We start from the raw sequence: 11,835 nt of genomic DNA, 5'->3' as shown, positions 1-11,835 counted from the left end.
GAGATCCTTCAGTCTTGCTTTCTGAGGCAACAGTGTCCCCGGTGGAGAGGAAGCTCATGGAAGCTGACAGGTTGAAAATCTGTGGCATGATGTGGCTGAAGGAGCATGAAACATGTTTACCCAGGGATGCCGTTCACAGAACCACAGGAGACACAATGAGAAATTGAAATGCTGAGAGTTATAAACATGTATATAAAAAGGAATTGCATTACTTTTCCAGATCGCTTAACAGTTTGCAAGTGAGATTATACACGTGTTGAACTGCAAAGATGCCACTTCTAATTCTACATGAGAAAAGGGTTTAGTACAAATTAAACAATCAGAGATATTTATGCTTAAATATCTTTTTGGATCTTGTGTCTTTTTTGCTCATTCAACCTAATAAGACATTGCAAAAAACTCACCACGGTGCTGTTCACTTCAGAATGACAGTCACTTTCCCATGAGCACCATTAAGTTATGATGAGACATGCTCCTCTGAGCAGCGTCTACCCACCCAAATTATTCAGAGAGCGGTTTTGAGTTGAAAATAAATTAACCAACATGTGGCGATGAAAATGTCTAAAAGTCTGTTAAACATAATGCAGTGGTTCCAATTGCTGTATGGGACTATGAAGGTCTTTACACTCACTTTTTGCAAATAAAGTTGCTGTGCATGAAGTCATCACGCACTGTGACGCTCAGTCACTTTGTTAGTCCAAGAAAAGCTGTGAGTTATCCGCAGTCTTTAATTCAAATTGAATTCTCCATAACCCTCCTGCTGTGTTTCCATCACTATGCTGTTGCTCTTGTTAGTTGTAAAACACTTAAAGTGAAAGCAGACACTGAACAAGAGGCTACTACGTTGTTGTGGAGTTTTTTTTTTTACTTTTACACCATTAACAAGTAAAAAATAATAACATCCGATTTTGAGTGATTACATTTTTTTTAACATGGCCCCCTGGCTGTTTATTGAACACAGCTAAACAGGTTTATATTCAAACATAAGGCCCGGAAAAGAGAGATTGATCATCCAACAGCATTTAGAACAAAGTGCACGACCAATCCATTTACAAATGTACCAACATAATTAAATAAAAAGCATATATATTTAATTGCAGCTGCCATGTGCAGTGACAGTGAGGGATAAAATCATTGATCTTGAATAATAAAAACATAAACAATTATACTGTGGAGGAGGTCCTCAGATGTTTTACTTAAATAAAATTGTCACCACTTTAAAAAAATACTCATTCACAAGTTATTGTTCAGCATTTGAAAGAAAATGTATCAGGAAAACGTAATTTCGTATTAAAATAAAAAAGGAAGGAGTTCAATGTAGAGAAAAATGAGTTTTCATGAGTGAAAAACTGTTGTTTTCATTTTGGATGATCTACTTGTTATTTGATCTAATCCATTTAAATGTTGGTTTGTAAGAAAATTGTGACAAAAGATTACAATAACCCAGTGTTTTAAGTGTCAGCTTCAAATGTCTTGTCTTGTTTAACCAACAGTTCCGACATGAAAATGTTTCTTTAATTTAAGACAAAGAAAAGCAGCAAAGCATCACATTTGAAAATCTTAAACCATGACATCAACAGATGATCAGTTATCCAACAGTCACTGACTAATTTCAAAGTTAATTTACGGTCATTTGACAACATAGGGTTGCACAAAGGAATGCAGTTGTTATCCTTTAATTTGACATAACCACAACATTTTGTTTATTATTTAGTTTGTAAAAAAGGATGAGTTGCTGAGTCTCAAAGACGGAGGGAAGAAGTTTCTCAGTAGCCCGGTGGTTGGACAGCGCATACTTCTGTATCTCCTGCTAGCGGCAACTTAAACTAACCAAATAATTGAATAATAATTTGCTCAAATTGTATAAATATTAGGTAGATTAATTTCTTACAAGGCCTCATTTTTATTTATTTTTTCATATGTTTTGTACGTACATTTTATAAGCAAAATGTACTCAACGTATCAAAAGTAATATGAGAATGTGACTATATATATTATTTCCAATATATTGTTAGCTTGTGTTTGGCCAAAGTGGAACTTAAATAAAAGATACTGATGGGTAGTTGAATAAATGAAGATGCAATCATTTATGATCTCTCTTTTTTGTGTGTAAAATCTGCCGTGTATATGTAGTAAGGTGAAAAGCACAATATTTCCCCCTGTAAAGATTACAATTTTACCTCCAAATTGTACAGTGGGCTATTAAGTTACATCCTACCTGTGGCGTTAGCTGGATGATGTGTAAGACGCAACACTTTGACTTTGATTGTCTCTCTTCACAAAAGAAAAAGTATGTGCAGTGCAGTAATGCTATCTGATGTATGGATGATCCCCATGTGACTTTTCTCCTACTGTGCAACACAATTTAAATCTAAAGCAATAGAAATGCTTCGTGTCCCAGACAGTTTAGGAACATCAGTCAGAGTCTGGCATTAGAGCAGCTAACATCAGACCTTGTAGTACATGTTGGTGGGAGTCTGGGGCATGATCTCCTGAACTATGTACACAGGGGGCCCGTAGTCCCCACTCACACGCTCATAATGCCGACAGATCATGCTTTCAGACGCCCGTAGAGGGAAGACCACGTCGCTGGGGTCCGAGCCGTTGTTCTCGCTGCTGATGCTGTCCCGCTTAGCCACAGACAAAGTATTGAGGGACACGGAGGCAGACTGATGGCTGTCTGGCACGCGGTCATGCTGACGGCTCCGGCGCCTCCAGAGCACCACCACCAAAATGATGATGACGAGAAGGAGGATCACACCTCCAAAGATGACCCACATTAGCAGTGGTGGCCCCGAGCTGGGGTCTGTTGGTCCTGTTGGGAGAGAAAGAGGAGACACAGAAAAAGAAAGGAAGGAGAAACTGAGGGTGAACTTGGGCAACCGGCACAATGATTGAAAACATTTTCTCTCAGTTAATGCCCTGGTGAATCGTGATCATAATGTGTTAACATGAAAAGCCTCAGGCAAAGCATCAGAGAAAATGCTTTAATCCAGTGATAGTCGATTTATGGAGGCCATTTTTTCGGATTAACAATGCGAATAAATTATCTCACGATGTGAATCTTTTTTTACTTTTAACTTAAAGGTACTGCATGAAAAGCCCTACAATAAACAAAAAGAGCTTGTTTATAAAAAATAAAAAAGTTCACATTCCCCCCAACAGATGTCCTCAAACTCCCCTGCATCCATCTGACCTTCGCATGGCTGCTGCCTGTGACTGGCCTCCTGTCATTGAGAGAGAACCGTAAAGATAACCATAAAGTCTCCCTGTGCTAATCCTTAGCCTGTTAACTTTCTCTACAGACCAAAGAGTCATGATTAGGGGAGGTTTGGGTACAAGTTGGAGTGTGGAAACAATAAGACTGTCCCTTATTGTCTAATGAAATAGCTAACAATGTTATATACTCTTACCTTACATACAAGTTCCTACTAACAAGAAATATACAATATCTGGGATGTTGTTTCAGTCAAACTTTGGAAAGCTAATTGATTTATTTGGCTAAAACTGCCAAAATATAATAATAGTCTAATAATTGTAAAGCTCTTAAAGATCATTATGTTTTGAAATGTTACACATGTATACTTATTTTAAGGTAATATTTTTGTATTGATTTCATACCATTTGTGCTTTTTATATCCTTGTCTTTTGCAGAGGGGTTCTTGGACTTTGGATGTGTGGGTGGGAATCTGGTGGGGGACTCCTGGAGGGTTGAAGGTGGATCTGAAGAGCCTGGAAAATAAAACAAGTCAGTTGGAAATAGAATCACAACATTTAGCTTGTTGTGCCATTCATCACTTCTCCTAACTTTCCCCATATGGCGGTATGTAGGAAGGAATGTGTCATGTCAAAATGTTTCTTTATAATGAAGTCTGTTGAATCATAATCTGTGATGGTGTCAGAGTCACAGAAGAGGTTGTTCTGCCTGGTTTTCTGATTATATTACTCTGAAAGGTCATTCAGGTAAAAATGCGTCAGTAACCTTATTGAACAAAATAAATGTTTTGTTCTGAGTCACAAAACTCTTTGTTTCTTGCCTGGAAAAATTACCATTAACAAAAAAAAAATGCTTTCACTTTCTCCACCTACACATTTGTGTCTTCATATTCACTGGGGTTTTTCCAAAAGGAACTTTGGGAATCAAAACGGTGTTGAATAATGTTCTGTAGCTCTATAGAAAATAAGATCAAATGACAGCCTAAAAAACATTTACCGAGCTAACCATGTCCAGTATTGTTTTATATGTTTATGTATTTCAGTAAAAAATCATACTTTGTTCTCCTCTACATGTTTCTGGCAACTGTTAATTACCTTTTAAAAAATTATGATAAACTTATAAAATACACATTGTTGGATTCAAACCCTTTCAAAAAGGGTTTATAGTTGGGCTCTTTGTCACTATTCAGATGTTGAAATTTAGAAGTTAAACCAAAAATACATACCCTGTCATACCATTCAAGGCCAACAAAAGGAGAAGCAATTGAATATTTCACAAAAGAAAGCAATCAAAGTGTGCAAAGTCTAAAAAAAATGATTGATAAACACGATCAGTAATTTCAATTAAATGTATTATGTCAACAGGTTCCACACCATTGTATTAGGTTAGTTGAAAGCAATAGTATTAAGTTGAAGCTATTGCTATCAACTAACCTAATACAATTATGTGTTATCTGTTTACATAATACATTTTATTTAAGTCAACGGATAAATAGTTTTGAGTGTAGGAATCTGTGTTTAAAAAGTTAAAATCAGCCCCGCCTCAACCCGCTCCAACATAAATGCTGCTTACACACTGAAGTGGAGTTATATGGCGGAAAACATGATGCCTGCAGACAAGAGATACAAACAACACTTCAAGTAAAAAAGAAGGACTGTAGGAATTCTTTTGACATCATAGATTCAGATATTCTTGTATGTGCAAAGTGTCCACACTGAGCAGTTTCCCAAATGAAAAGTACCGCAGTAGACGCACACTTTGGCCTCTCAGTGACCTAAATAAAATAACATTTGAAATTCTCTCTATTAATTCAGGATTAGATGTATATTTTATGAGGACAACACACATGAATCAACATTTCTGTATGTAGCACTAATTCAAAACTGGCTTTAATAAAATGTTTCCTCACATATCCTTTTTTCAGGTTTGAAAATGCACAACCCATAAATCCAAATCCAAACAGAAGGGTAGTGACATCAAATTAATCTAAACACAAGACCTTAAACTGCAGAAACTCTGTACAGATGAACAAAAAGATTAAATCTAAATCTGAGTGATTCATGTGTCTGTTGCTGTTAAAAGGTGTATTTACATCAGTAGCATTCTGTACAGCAAGAAAAAAGGCCCATATTTGCAGTAAGGATGAGTTAAGAAACACACAAAATGTTTATTTTTCCACTCAAATCCTTGAATAATTTATTTGAATAATACTTCAAATTTCTGAGGTCAAAGATTGGATGTTGGAGCTTTAAGAGATTCAGCTTTTAAAGTTTTTAGCAACACACAGAATTAGTTTAACTCTGATTTTGTGCAGCTAAATAAATTAAACCTCCTTAAGGTTTGTAATGACAGTTAAACAAATTTAAAAACGCTAGGTTTCTGTGTCCATAATATGTATCAGAGAGATTTAAACGCAGGGCATTTATAGTGACCTCAGTTAATATGTTCCATATCTGCTTTATTAAATGTTAATGTATGTTATAAGAGCACAAGAATGATACGGCCCACTGGCTATTCTGATGTTAATACAGGGGAAAGAAAGATTATTGAACGCCACAGTCTGAATGACTGCATGAGGGATAATACTGAAGCCTTAAGCTGCCAGCGATTTGAATTAGGGATTTTGAGATGATTCACGCAATCTCTCTGTGAGAGAATGAATAGATCATCAAGACTATCTGACCACTTAATAACACCAGCGAGGTGGTAATACTATTTGCTTTAAACATAACCAGAATAAAACTATTTCCATCACTACTTTAACTTTGTTAGTCAGATAGCTGTGGTTATTTTTTTATTTGCAAACACAGATTTACACACACACACACACACACACACACACACACACACACACACACACACACACACACACACACACACACACACACACACACACACACACACACACACACACACACACACACACACACACACACACACACACACACACACACACACACACACACACACACACACACACACACACACACACACACAAAGCACTTACTTTGGCCAACCCTCAGCACCAGCTTCATGGATTTGGTTTTACACACCCCTCCATTAGTGTTATCCAGTCCCAGGAGAGACCCTGCAGAGGTGGCTGACATATAGAGAGAAGAACATTAACATTTTATTTACATAATTCTAGATATTTAAGAAATGCGAGGCGAGGCAGACATTTGAGCCAGTTGCCGAATGTTGCATCATAGGCAAGAGAATGCAGATGTTACTTGCAGTGTATAGATAATCACAAGCGTATAAACAACCAAACAACCGATCCTGTGCTAGGGCTGCACCAAATGTTAATTATTGATTGACTGTTTTATATATTGTCAGAAAATCCCAAGAGCCCGAAGAGAAGTCTTCATATTGTCTGCGGAGTCTGATCAACAGTCCTTAAATAACATATATTTGGTTTCACTTATGAGAAGCAAAAGCAGCAACTCCTCATATTTAAGAAGCTAGAACCAGAACAGATGCAGCATCTCCCAATGACGTTAAGAACTGATTATACAAATAGTTGCACATACATATTCATGTTAAACTGACTAAACGTCTCGGCTGTAAATGCAAAATGTCTGCTTGACAAAGAGAATAAATGTGTTTTTTTTTAAACAACATAGAAATGACCAAATAAATGCATATACAAAAATACACACACTAAGAACTCTAGTTCACCCCCCCCCCCACACACACACACACACACACACACACACACACACACACACACACACACACACACACACACACACACACACACACACACACACACACACACACACACACACACACACACACACACACACACACACACACACACACACACACACACACACACACACACAGACTTGTTAGCATGCAGCATTTAGGTCAGATAACAACATCTCACAGTCTACAAGCCACGTTGCCATGAAAGCTCCCATCAAATCTGCCTGATGCTGTAAAAGCCTTGTGTGATTTGGGGCATGTAAGCCCTTGGAATCACACTGGCCTGCCAGAGCGAAGTGTGCTGTCAGATCGTGGCGAGGAGGATGAGGCTACACGGTCAGACTTGCTCTCTATCTCATGCATCACTTGCCACTAAGATGCTGGTTTAACCGACAGCGGGCCAATAACGAGGCCACGTTTTTGTGACTCTCACGCAAGCTGACAAACTGAGTTGGGGCCCATAGGAGGACGGCTTCCTTTTTTATTTCACCAGAAAGAAGAAACAGTTGTTATTGATTCAATTCCATAGAAACCAGCAGCTTGTGGCTCTGTGTTACTGATTTCTAAGTGTTCACAGGAGGGACTCACAGGTGATGTAGTAGTCCTTCCCCTTCAGGAACTCCAGGCCCCACAGGTTGGGGCTGAACTCCTGAAACTTGAAGGTGAACTTTACATCCTGGTGAGGTTTGTCACAGTTCAGCAGGGGCGTGTCCGTCTTGTGGAGGGTGCAGTTCTCTATCTGACTTCTGGAGACAAGGTACACTCGGTAGAACTCCTCTTTCCCCCCGGAGGAAGCATCTGCCCGGGGACACACGATATCCATCTTGTCCCCGATCTGAGGATACAGGACCAGACCCTGACCTGGAATAAATCTGTGTGCGAGATAAGTGGGTGAAAAGATGAAGTGTAAAAAAATGCAGAGTGAAGCATCTCTGTTGCATTCAACAACATTTTTTGAATCATCTGCAACATAAGATAAGATACTTTATGCTCAGACACTAAAGCCTTTGTATCAGATCAATTGATAAAGGAATAAAATATGGCCATCACAAGTTTAAAAAGAAAAAGGTCCAAAGGGGACATATTCAAAGATTTTGTTGGAAGAACTGGCCAAAACCCCAAAAATATTACATTTAAAAGATGCACATTTAGTTGAATAATTGAGTGACAGAAGATGTATCTTCAACTATTTTGATAGTTGATTAATCCTTAAGTCATGAAGCCTCAACATCGCATCTTTTTTTCATGTGACAGTAAAATGTATATTTATTGTTGAGTTTTTTCAGTCAATTAGTTGAAGGCAACATCTTACACTGGATTTCAGGACATTGAGAACATTGACAAAATACACATGATGAAAATAAATGTTGATTGCAGCCCTATTGGCATTGATGTATCAATTAATTTAAACAATGAATCAATGAACAAAGGATTCTGTAATGAATGAACTAATAGTTTTAGCACTAGCCATTCAAATGAAACGTCCAAACTGTAGTGATTTACTCCATCAATGAGGTCCCACTACGCCGACAAAGCAGCAGCAGAAAGTTGTGTGAAGCTGCTCCATCACTTACTTTGCATTGGAGCTGCTCCACTGGATGGACTCCAGAGTGACTGCCCGACATGAGCTAATGATGGCCAGCAGCGCCGCGGCACAGCAGCTCCATGCGAGTCTCCCCATCCCAGGATAACAGCGGCTCCGTATCATAAAGCAGAGTGGAAACGGGACAAAACGTGGTGACTCTGCATGTCTCCGGCGGCTCCAGGTGCGCGCACAGGACGCATTCCTGAGTGAAATCCCACACAGCGGCGAGTCTTCCTCCTGCACTTGTATGAGATTTTCCACATTGTGCGTTATTGCCTATAAAATCATCCGTGTGACGAAATCCATGTATTGAGGACAGAGATTGTGAGGAGTACTTCAGTCATCAGCTGACTGACCGGTCCGCCCATACACTGGCTGGTTGGCACAGTTTGTGTTCACATGCAGATACTGAGCTAAATACCGAGGGCATGAGAGGCTGTATTTATATGGTGTTCATTGTAGAGGAGGTTGGGTGTATTCTCTTAACGCCTTGCATAGTAAATGATTGAAAGAAACATCTATTCACACTGTAAAACTATTTTACTCCAACTCCACTTTCCCAAAAACATTCTTTTTGTCACGTTTGAATATATACTATCCATCTCTGTGAGCTGATAATTATGATAAAGGTTATTAAATGTATCTTGTTTGATCAAGTTTGTTTGTACATGTAAAGGCATTTCATTCAAATTAATCATATAAATTGCCTAAGATCTTATGAGGCAATAATTAGTTAGAAAAACTATGATGTCTGTACAATATGTTGTTTGTGTTTATTTGGATTATATACTCTTGCTTGCATTAATGATTTCTCATGATCATTTAATCAGAGTTTAATTTAATAATACATGTTTTGTCTGTAGCTAGTGCTTGACCTGCAACATAAGTTGGGATATATGTCTGTGGTCTGCCCTGATGTGGTGACAAACTGAAAAACCAGATCGACTCAGAGTTCATCTTAAATGAACCACTGTGCCCAGCATGCACAGACCTTAGGGGACACGTTTACTTCTTAACATTAAGTTAACTCCTTAATTAAAGAACAGTTTGAAAATCCTCCACTGTATCCTGAGCTCAATATTGAATTGTTATTCAATGGATGCATTTTAAAATAGTCTTTGGATGGATGTGTCAGTATGGGGGGATTTTCTTTAACATCCTGTATATTCTGCATTTAGGGAGCCAAGGCTGTAATCCTCTCATTTTCAGAGACTCTGAACTAATGATAAAGTGGTTTAAAAGATTACATAGGGCTTCTGTCGCAAGACTAACGCAGCACAAATGACGGCTGAACTGCAGAAATGTCTGCGACTCGGCTGGATGGAGGTTCAAAGTTCAAAGGGTTCACATCTTTCTTATTTATAATTTAATGGTCTATTTCTTGCTTTTGACATGGACTTCAAGGGAAACTGGATGCAAAATGTATTTATGATGCAAACACAAAATGATACATATCAGAAAAGGAAAAAATGCAGATGTTTGTCTTTGATTTGATATATTTATGATTTTACTTGCATTCAGAAAAAGCAACAAGCATACTGTAAAATAAACACAATATGACAAAGGTGAATTATTAAGAACCAAGTCTCAGCATATTCTCTGGTTTGACAATTAAATGTTTTTAAAGTTCAAACCATTATTGGGTTTGCTATGAGTTTATTTTTCTTAGTTTATAATTGCTTACATACAGTTATCTCTGGTGGAGCACATTTTTCACAAAAAGGTCAATTACACACAAAAGAAAGGGACAATGATCGATCACAATCTGCTGAGTTAAAAGTGGCTATAAAAATCCTCTTCAACTCTAAAAACAACATGTTCAATATCATATTGTGAATGCCATATTTCATAAATGCAAAGTACAAGATTTGTATGTTTAAACAAACTTGTGGCAGTGATGTTACTGTCACGTGTTAATTGTTATGTTTTATCTCAACATGAGGATCTTCCCACAAAAGAAGCACTTTCGTGTACAGTTTTGCTGTTGTGCTGCTGTATTTATTGTGTTTATTGTATTTTGTTACTCTGGCACAACAATTTCCTTCGGGATAAATAAAGTCTTATCTTATCTTACTTCATCTTTCATTTACATTCAACAGCAAGGATTTAAAGCACATGGTTGGGATTGTGCCAATGAGTGTGAGCTTACCCTCTTTCTCTCTTCATGAGCTCATGGCACACATGTGTTCCACCATGCTGGCTGCTTTCCATTTCCTTAATTGGACCCCTTTTTATATTTGAAATGAGCAGAGTTATGCTGTAAACTTGAAATACACACTAAACTAAATAATAAAGGATGCAGGAAGAAGTCAATCTGCACATAAGTGAAAGTGAAATAAGTCCCTGTAACAAGTCACAAGTAACTGCTGTACCAACAGAATGTTTGTACTTTTTAAACCATGTTGATCTCTAATATGTGTTGCACCAAATAATAATCAAAGCTAAGAACTTAGTATCTCGACATCTTCAGAGATGGATATTCTAGTGAGTGTTGGTCCATGCGTTGTGCCTGTTTTTGCATCATTGAGTTTAATGACTTCTTACATACTCTCGGATGTTGCTCCTTCTGGTTAGTTTTAATGTGAGATCTCCCAGAGTGAAGCTAATGCTAACATGTTAGGTGTCTGGTAATAAACAACCCCTATCACGATTAGCATTAACCTCACCATGGGACTAGATTCTTCATCCACATGCTCACCTCCCAGTGGGTGATCAGGCTGCTGAGGACGTCCTGCAGAGGGGGACAGAGGCACACTGATCACAGGTCATCTGTGTGGTTCATTCATAAGTACTCACTACACATGGCACCATCCAGAGGTGAAATATGACTTGCTGTACTTATGTAGAATGTTCAGGTACTTGTACTTTCTGCTACTTTTTACATGATAAAAAACCTGCATATAAGCTGCAACATTATTGATTTATACATTTAACCATCAATATTTTTTTTTTAAATAATATTAAAAATGTTCATCTAAAATTGACTCAGTGACCTAGTTACGTTTTAGACTGTACTTGAAAGAGACTATTTCTTTAATTAATTATTATATTATTATATTTGAGCACTCCTTCCATCTATGTCAATAAATGGACGTTCTTGTGACTTTATGGCTATATTGGCAACAGCAATATACTTTAGAGTGAATTCAAAGTAAGTAAGCTTTCAATTAATTAACTAAAACATTTTTTTTTTATTTAGGATTAAGGATATTTTAAATGTAGGATTGCAATTGCTACATTAATGAGGAAAACAAATCAGCACTAATTCTCCCACTACCCTCTCAATATTTAACCTAAAACAACTTCATTTGTTCTAGTTTGATAA

At 37.6% G+C, this 11,835-nt stretch overlaps 1 protein-coding gene across 1 annotated transcript; it reads right to left on the bottom strand.

Annotated features, from left to right (window-relative positions):
- Window positions 1–2,447: 2,447 nt before the first annotated feature.
- Window positions 2,448–8,606, bottom strand: LOC117441676 (ephrin-B2a-like). The gene is made up of 5 exons (XM_034077721.1): window positions 8,500–8,606; window positions 7,514–7,797; window positions 6,225–6,317; window positions 3,622–3,732; window positions 2,448–2,815 (listed from the first exon to the last, which is right to left on the bottom strand). The coding sequence occupies exons 1-5, from the start codon at window positions 8,604–8,606 to the stop codon at window positions 2,448–2,450; spliced, it is 963 nt and encodes a 320-aa protein (XP_033933612.1).
- Window positions 8,607–11,835: the final 3,229 nt, after the last annotated feature.

The sequence above is a fragment of the Pseudochaenichthys georgianus genome, chromosome 3, assembly GCF_902827115.2.
Source record: "Pseudochaenichthys georgianus chromosome 3, fPseGeo1.2, whole genome shotgun sequence".
Taxonomy (NCBI): Eukaryota; Metazoa; Chordata; class Actinopteri; order Perciformes; family Channichthyidae; genus Pseudochaenichthys; species Pseudochaenichthys georgianus.
The sequence above is the reverse complement of the archived record's forward strand: the minus strand, read 5'-3'. Positions and strand labels throughout refer to the sequence as shown.

Coding starts and splice junctions, on each gene's coding strand:
- LOC117441676 (XM_034077721.1), bottom strand. CDS start 8,606: ATGGGGAGACTCGCATGGAGCTGCTGTGCCGCGGCGCTGCTGGCCATC. Junction 6,318..7,513: donor GAAGGACTACTACATCACCT/GTGAGTCCCTCC, acceptor TCTATATGTCAG/CCACCTCTGCAGGGTCTCTC. Junction 2,816..3,621: donor GGATATAAAAAGCACAAATG/GTATGAAATCAA, acceptor CTCTCCCAACAG/GACCAACAGACCCCAGCTCG.